Raw genomic sequence first — 9267 nt, 5'->3', positions numbered from 1 at the left:
CTGAAATCCAATCCAATTCATCAGAAGGTTCCAGTGTTCTTGCATGATGGCAAGCCTTTGCTAGAGTCTTCCATCATTGTCAGCTACCTTGATGAGGTTTTTCCTTCCAATCCACTACTTCCAACTTGTGCCTATGAACGTGCCCAAGCAAGATTCTGGACTGACTTCATTGACAAAAAGGTAAATTTCCTCTGCTCCATAATGGATAAGTTCTACTAACTTCACCTTAGCTTAGGCAATATTACACACCACATCATTTAATTGTATTTTCAACGGTGTTAATAATAAGTGTATGTTACATTTGATTATTGGTTCCCAATGCAATCTTTTCCCTTATATGTAATCTTGCTTAAATCTCAAAAGTGGTTTATACTTTGTACATACTTTTAAACCGTAGGCTTTTTGTGATATTGTTAATTTATTCATTCTTGCTGTGCAGTTAATTGAAAGAAAACCAAAGTTTCTTTATAGATCATATGGATATTGTTCACGTGCTTATGTTTTAGATTAACTAGATGCTTGTTATTATTAAATCTCACAACCACTTAAGAGTCTAGCGTGCATGTCCTTTTGAAGTTAGTTGATATATATGTGTGATTGGTAGGTGTTTGAGACCATGAGGGGTATCTGGCTAAGCAAGGGAGGAGAAGAACAAGAAGTTGCGAAGAAGGATTTCATTGAGATCCTAAAGCAACTAGAGGAAGCTCTTGGGGAGAAGGACTTCTTTGGTGGTGATTCCTTTGGGTATGTTGATGTGATTGCAATCCCTCTCACAACATGGTTCTTGGCATGTGAAAAATTTGGTGGCTTCAAAGTTGAAGACCACTGCCCCAAGATTACAGCATGGATTAAGAGGTGCTTTCAGAGGCCAACTGTGGTCAAATCACTCCCACACCCAGAAAATGTCTACCAGTTTACGACACAGTTTAGGCAGATGCATGGCCTTTGAATATGAAACGAAACCTTAACTCGTATGCATCAGTCAGTTCTCGCTGACCAGAGGACTAGAAAATAATACACAGACTCACATGTGCAGTTATCTTTACGTGAAGTTGATAATTGAGAATTTTTAGATGATTTAACTAAATTGTCATTTAACAATTCTTAATTGACAAGTTCAGATAAAATCAATTGGCTGTGAGTTTTTATCAGAAAATAATTGGGATTTTGTTATAACATTGGGTAAAAAGTATTGTTAATTTTTAAAATTCCACCGTTTTGTGATCCCTGAACCAGTGCAGTTAGCAAAATCCTACTAAGAATAATCAGTTATGAGAGTTGTATGTTGTTTGAGTATCTACTGTCTAGGTTGCTTTTGTGTTATGTTATGCATAAAGATTGAAAATAGGGGTAGTACTTCTTATTTTAAAGCCCCAATAAAATGTTGGGTAATAGCTAGAAATAAAAATTTCCTACTAGGATAACATTTTCCAATTTTATGCTAAAAGTGAATAAAGGAGACTTGGATGTTTTTTTTTTTTTGGTTAATGTCGAGGCCGAAAGCTCAAAAAAACAACAAGGAGATTATAAGGTATTGATCCTTCTGGGTCTAGAGATCGTCATTACTGTTTCACAACAAAAACTAAGTCGCAAAACCCAAAAATATGTCGGAAACAGAAAGCCCAGTTAACCCTAAAAAAAAAAAACTCATTCAAACAAGATTCTAATTGATTATTTTTAAGCCTAAAACTCTTAAACCTCCAACATTCTTAAACAAAATTTATATACCATGCTCCACCAAATTAAATAGGGGAAGAATTGGAGAAAAGTGAACATTTTTTTTTTTAAAAAAAATAAAAATAAAAAGAAGAAGCATTAATACCATACCATATTATCATGCGCATTGATTTATCATGACGATTATATTTATAGTCATTTAAGATTCTATCACGAAAACCAAATTAATAGGAAAAACACAAGTTAGGTAATATTAAGTTATTAACAATTAACTGTATATTTGTACGAGTAGCTAGGTAAAAAGTAAAAACATTTGTCTTGTGTTTTAATTAAGTTTTAAAATTTCATCTACCCAAATAAATATGTTTTCCTTGCAGGCTTGTTGTTAAATTAGGCGGGTCCAATTAAATTTCCCATAAACAGAAGTGAAACAGATAAGATTTTCATAACTTTGGTAATGCGTAAATATCATTCCTTAAATGCAAAATTATGAGCTAGTACTACTTTAATTTCCAGATCTGTTCATGGTAGGGCCATATCAGAATTTAATTAGAGATGATTAAATTTCTATCTTACCACATCAACATTTTAATAAGAATTGATGAGTTTTAATGTAGCATGGTACCATATTAATAAACTCAGTTTATTATGAGTGAAAGTGAATGCAGTCAAAACTTAGTTCCAAATTTTTAATACTACTAAATTTCCATAGTGAACAACATCTGCTATGGAGATGAATTTGGTTCAACTTTACAACCTCATTAGTAATTAAGAAATAAATTGATTACCCAAAATTTTAGTAGCTTTTAAGCTTATAAAAAAGAATCTAATAAGATATTGTATGGTTTCCAAGATGGAAGGTGCAGGGGAAAGAAATGCTTTCCCAAAAGCATAGAAAATGGCAGAGGCTGAAAACAAATCATATCATGTCTGGGTGAAGCAGACAATTCCACAAAAAATGGATCCCACAACAAATGACATGGTAGAGAACTGACAAGGGGATCCATATATATATAGCCCTATGCATGCAGTTAAGTACAAAGCATATGAGCAAAAATTGTAGCATGTCCCCAACTATCTTATAGTTTAGGACAAGGCTAATGTCTTGTTACATCCTCCATAGGCATGTGGTAGCATAGTTTACACATTATATCATTGAATGTGTTCAGGATTATAGGGTTAGTCGAGTAATAAATAACTTCGTCTTTTTCTTTAAATAAAATAATATAAAATCTGAATACCAATAATAAAGAGAAATAGTCACTCTTCTAGTAATTTTGAATCCGAATACCACAAAGAGGGAGATAAAATTTTACTAAGTTGGTCCATACTCCCCAAAACTGATAAATCTATGAAAATTTTTGGTAGACTAATTAATTTGATCACAGCAAAAGTTGGACTTGAATTCCCAAACTATGGCATTTTAATTAAGTTTGTAATGTGAGTCCTTGAATTGAGTCCCTTTCAAAAGTGCTTTTTGGTGAAGCTACTTTATTGGCCATGTACATGAGATGGGGAAATGAAGGAAAAGAACAACCACAATGCCACAACTAAGCTTTTGAATTGCAATAAAACTTTTGTGTATGTGATTGCCATGAAAGCTCTCTCTTATATCTGTTAGGCAGGGTTGGCTGATTTTTCTTGGAATTTCATTAACCCCCTTAGACTATTGAAGATTCTAATTCAATGCTTATGCGACAAGTCAAAAAAACATTAGCATGTATCTCTATCATCAACAACCACATACAATAAGACGATAAAACATATCATATATATTGTAATGAGACATTGGCATAAGGCTGAGAAAGATCAACTCATTGGTACCTTCATTTCTTAATGTCAGGTTTGGTCAATTTTAAGTTAGATTCTATTCAACATTAATTTCATCTTAATTGGTAGATCAATGGTATAAGATCATCAACGATAAATTCGGACTTTAACCACTAGATGTTATAATCAAGACTAATCAGATGAAGGACATTTTGTACTTATATTATAATTAAGACTAATAAAATGAATTGAAGTGTTATAAGTGCATGCATGATCTCTATTCACATTAAGTGGGTGTGTTGGTCTCTAAGGAAGCACTTTTGATAAACATGTCAAACCACTCCATTGTACCATTAATGATTAGCGGTTTAGCACCATATATCCGAAATTCAATTTTTGCATTTTGCATATTATTATGCTATTATTCTAATTATTTCAAGGTAGTTGCCACTCACTTTCAAATCATTAATAATTTCCCTCCCTCATGACAAACTTATCCCCATTGATGATAAGTCCAACTCATCTGCCTGATTGATATTTTGATCTTCTAATAGTCCCTTTCCCCCTCCATCTGAATTACTGCTCAAGTAATATTGGATGTTGAAATCAAATACATCGATAATAATTAGGAGATAATAATAAGTCTATTTAAATGTAGGTCAGAAAAAATTCTCTTTAGTTTTTTATGATTATGAAAAATCTAGATAACCAATATCTTTTTTGTTAACTATCTCATATAATAGCTAATTTTATTTTAAAAATATGATTTAATAAAATACTAATTTAAATTAGTAAAACGCTGATTCCTCCTAATTATACTCTAATTACACACTACTCCTCCTTTCTATCATGCTCTTCTACGGATCATCACTTCTTTACATTGTGCGCCTCCGTCACTCCTCCTCCCTGCCGTGTCCCTATTGATCATCATTTCACAGCGGACATCGGGACACCAAGTATCTCTGCACCGCGTCCATTGATCACCGTCACCTCCTCTTCACGGTGAACATCGCGGGACCACCTATCTCACCGTCGCGTCCCTCACGCAGCATCACGTCCTTCACTCATCTGATCAGTGAATGACATTTTCAATTGACGAATGAGATTTCAATTTTAATGTTGTAATATTCTTCTGCTCAAAAAATTTGTTAGATAATAATTAAGATTAATCAGTATTATTTAGTATATCTGAATATTTATTATAAAATATTACGTCTTTATGATTTCGATGCATTGACCCTTTTATATTGTATCATTTTATATAATTTAATATACACAAATCCTTTTTTTTACTACTCTTTCTTACCTTTCTAATATGATATCATAATCATAGTATCCTCCTTGAAGATGATAGGTTGATTTAGGTTGATTTTCTTCTAGTGAAATCATCGTACTTTTTATATTTTTTTTTGTGCTATTTTTTCCCTTCTCTTTTGTCAATGCTTTTCTTACCTTACCAATTAACTCATTCACTACTTTCTTATTCTCATGGAGAAACCATATGTTTTTCATCACCTTCCAATAGTTTGTCATCTTTTCGAACTTTGTCACTTTTCAGCATTTTTCCAGCAATTCGCCATCTTTTCAGCAGTTTTGCAGTTGGCCACTCTTGCGGTAGTTCCGTCTGCGCTCTCTTCCGACGGTTCCGTCTGTGTTTTCTTTTGGAACTGTATTTTCTTCTGGCAGTTTCGTCTGTGTTTCCTTCTGGCAGCTCCGTCTACATTTCCTTCCAACAGTTTCGTCTGCACTTCCTTCCAACAATTCCGTTTACGCTTTCCTTGTGGTAGTTCTGTCGGTGTTTTTTTATAGCAATTCTGTCTGCGTTTTCTTGTAGTAGTTCTGTCTGCGCTTCCTTCCGACAATTCCATTTGCGCTTCTTTTTTACGGTTACGTCTGCACCCGTTCTATTAGTTTATGCATTTTTTTATTTCGTTGTTTTAAATCAGTTTCAACTTCAAGTTATTACTTGAGTTTGAGAGGGGATGTTATAGTATAATTAGGACCAATTAGATCAATTAACATTATTTAAGATATATGATTATTTATTACAGGATATTACGTTTTTATTATTTCGATTTTCTCAACACCTATAAATACCCTTCTATATTATATCATTCCATACAACTACAACTTGAATACACACAAATTCTTTTTCTATTATTCTCTTTTACTCTTTCTAATAAGATTGATAAGCATGTGAGTCTTCTTCATTCTCAAGAGATTCATGATGTGTTATTTGTTTTCATTTACTTTTTAATGTACATTCTCAGAAAAAAAGAATCCAAAACCTTTAAAATTTAAACATTCGAAATTTAGGTATAAAAAACATTTGAAATGATATTTTTTTGCAGTTTGTTTTTATTTATCTTTTATTGGACATTTTCAAAAAAATATATATAAAATCTCTAAAATTTAAATATTTAAAATTTGTTATTTTTGGGATGTTCCGATAATCGGACCGGTCAAAGAACCGGTGAGGTCACTGGTTCAATGGTTCGACCGGAGTTCAACCGGTTTAATTAAATATTAAATAAAATTATTAAAAAATCTAAAAATAATTTTAAATAATAAATTATTATAAATATATAAATTTAATAATTTCTAATTTAATAAAATTTAAAATTTCACATAATAAATTATCCATAACTTAACATTAGAAGTTCACAAACAACTTCAAACATCAAAGTTTATAACTAAACAACTTCATAGATCATTAAGGAAGAGAAATACAATGATATTAAGAATTTGAAAAGTTCCACGTTCAACTCTTAAGTAACAAGTTTAAAAACAGAGCAATTTCTAGAAATTTGGGTAGCAAGTAGCAGTAAAATATAAGCACATGAATCCAAAAATTGCAATTAACATAAGAAAAGCATGGATTGCATGTACAGAGGCAGCATCAAACTTAATTTCACTAGTATAGTTCAGTATGAGCAAGTGAAGGCTCCAGCAGCTGATCATGGAGTAGAGTTCCACGCCATTCAACCATTCATACACAACTTTCCCCACCAATGGACCGTATAACACATACTGTATTTATCAAATTGGAAACACACAAGTAGTTAGACTTATTCTATATACATAACAGATGTATCACATAATATAATATACCTTGAATAATCCAAAATTCTCCCATGGCCAGCTTGATAAAGGAGCACTACCCATTTCACTGCACTAGGTTCTGCTAGTTTAAGATATTTACAAACCTTGTTAAATGTATGTATAGTATCTTTCTTCTGAGAAAAAACTCTTACTTTTGTAGCTTTCTTTTCTTTCTGTATTCTCCTAAAGCTGAATAGAGTCCCAAAAAACTATGGCAGCCAACGAGCAGAAACTGGAAAAGATCCCAAAACCAAACAATAATGATAATATCAGAGAAGAAGGAAAGAAAACAAAAAAGAACCAATTTCTTAATTCAATATTATGATTAATCAGCAATCTAACTAAAATTAATAACAGAATTAATAAAAGAAAGTAAAGAAACAGAGCAGGAAGCAGGGATAAGGCAGGGGACCTGGAATGTAGCAGAGACAGACTGAAAAATGGAAAGGGGAAGAAGAGTAGAAGTAGTGCCGCCCAGAGTTGATGGTGGCCGGCTGAGCTCGCGGCGGCGCAGAGAGCGGCGCGAGCGGCGGAACAATGCAGGGCAGAGAGATTCAGCTTCTCTCTGTGGCAGTGACGAGAGCTGAGTGGGGGCAGAAGCGTTCGAAGGGAAAAGGAGAGGCGAGAAGAGAAGAGGGAAGGTAAGAATGGTGGTCAGCTTTCCGGACGATGGGTCGCCGGAGACTGCTGTTGTTGGCTGAGAGTGAGACGAGGAGGCGGGGGCTGCTGGCGCCTGGCTGAGAGAGAGAGGGGGGGTTGTAGCACCGTAGTGGGTTAGGTGAGTGAGACTGATGAGAGGGTTAGGTTCGCGTACGCCTTTGTCTTTTTTTTTTTTTTTAGCCAAAACGACGTCGTTTGGCATTGAAGCTGCAAATCACTAAACCGCCAAAAAATCGGACGGTTCTTCCAATTCGACCGGTTTTTTCACCGATTTTTTACCAGGTGATTTTCTACGTTACTCGGACTGGCTAAGTAACCGGTTCCCAATTTTTTCGGTTAAACCAGCCGGTCCGGTCCGATTTTCAGAACCATGGATGTTCTATTTTCATGTTTTAGATGTTCTTTTTTCTATATTATGGATGTTTCTTTTTGCATGTTTCAGTTGTTATTTTCTCCATATTTTTGAATGTGCAACGTGGTTAGCACCATAGTGTTCCGATGGGTCATGGTGAATGGCATAGACTTCCGATGAGACAGCAATGTTCTTTTGACATAGAGTGAGTGAGGAAGATCGATTGTAGTACAGTAACAGAAGTAGCTATGAGAAAAAGTGTGTCGTTGAAAATTCTATTAATGACCTCTTTATGATTACAAAATACTAAAATTGTTGGTCCTAGCATTCCTCTTCATTTATTATTATTGTTTTGTATATGACCTATATATTTGGATTACCGTATGTCCTTGTAGGCCTATGGCTTATAAGGACTTTAAAAATGTGATCTTTGACCAACATGAAGTTGAGTGTGGAGTGCTTGCAAATTGATAAGATAACCTTGATTCCGCCATCGCAACAAACATTTTGGCTTAAAGTGTTTAATCTAAGCATCTATGACGTAAGGAAAAACAAATTAATAAGAAGAAGGAGGAACAAGGACCCATCTAGTCTACACACGCGATAGGGGGTTGTTGTATGTATCATGTATGTGATCGACAATATCCATTTTGGGATTTTCTCTCTGGATGTCACTAAGATCCCCTAGCTTCGATTTGTAGCCAAAATCACTGCCACGTCCTTTAATTGCTTGTTAAATTATGTGTCTTTTTTTAATTACGTTAACGTTTAACTTTAAATAGATTCAATAATCAATCAATTTACTAAAAGTTAATCAGATTATCTACTACTAAAGAATTGTTTACAACAGATATTTGAATTTTGAAGTGTTTGCCATGTATATATGTCTGTTTGTGTTTGACATGTTATATGTTTGAAAGCACGCGCACGCATAAGGACACCGCCATCCCTTAAAGAGGACAGTTTACAACATGACAACAAGGGCACGTGCCCCTTTCCCCCTAATAGTTATAGAAACTTATATGGCCATTTCTTGTCATGTTAACAAAATTTTAAGCCTATTCCATGATGCATGCCCCTTTTAGACACAATGACCCATCACTTTAAAGTTTAATATCACATAACATCTAACCCTCTCATTCCAATTCCCTTCATTCTCTCATTGGGTGCAATCAAAAATTGATATAATTACATCAAGATTGTAATGTAGCCTTACGTGTGATGATCACATTGATATTATAATCACAATAATTTAATGCACTCGCTTTTTTACTTTAGAAAAAACATTGGGTCGGGGAGGGTCATGAATGCTACATGCTATGCTATTTCTCCGGTCTAATGAATAGTGTCTTTCTGAAATTGACATTATTATTTGGTGCTAATAGGGTTGAATTAGTGACAGGAGAGATCAGAGGACCAATCAAATCGTTAAAAAGAATATTTACCCAATTTTCTTCATGATGATCACATAATCACAATAATTTAATGCACTCGCTTTTTTACTTTAGAAAAAACATTGGGTCGGGGAGGGTCATGAATGCTACATGCGCTACATGCTATCCGGTCTAATGAATAGTGTCTTTCTGAAATTGACATTATTATTTGGTCTGCTATATTTAACAGAAGATAAACTATTCTCGATAATGCCTAGCATACTCCTATATTTCACAATTTAAATCATCATATTTTTCATTTACCATTTACAT

The 9267-nt window shown here is 34.0% G+C and overlaps 1 protein-coding gene and 1 pseudogene across 1 annotated transcript in view; both read left to right on the top strand.

The window, feature by feature from the left end:
* Positions 1–1434, top strand: part of LOC107633815 — a 3838-nt pseudogene extending 2404 nt beyond the window's left edge.
* The window catches only part of LOC107633814 (expansin-A13-like), a 9048-nt gene extending 3814 nt beyond the window's left edge, over positions 1–5234 (top strand). Inside the window, exon 2 of the mRNA XM_016337413.2 lies at positions 5192–5234. Within this exon, the coding sequence (XP_016192899.2) occupies positions 5192–5234 (43 nt within the window). The remainder of the gene's footprint in view (positions 1–5191) is intronic.

Source organism: Arachis ipaensis, chromosome B03, assembly GCF_000816755.2.
Source record: "Arachis ipaensis cultivar K30076 chromosome B03, Araip1.1, whole genome shotgun sequence".
Taxonomy (NCBI): domain Eukaryota; kingdom Viridiplantae; phylum Streptophyta; class Magnoliopsida; order Fabales; family Fabaceae; genus Arachis; species Arachis ipaensis.
This window is presented reverse-complemented; position numbering and strand designations above follow the sequence as displayed.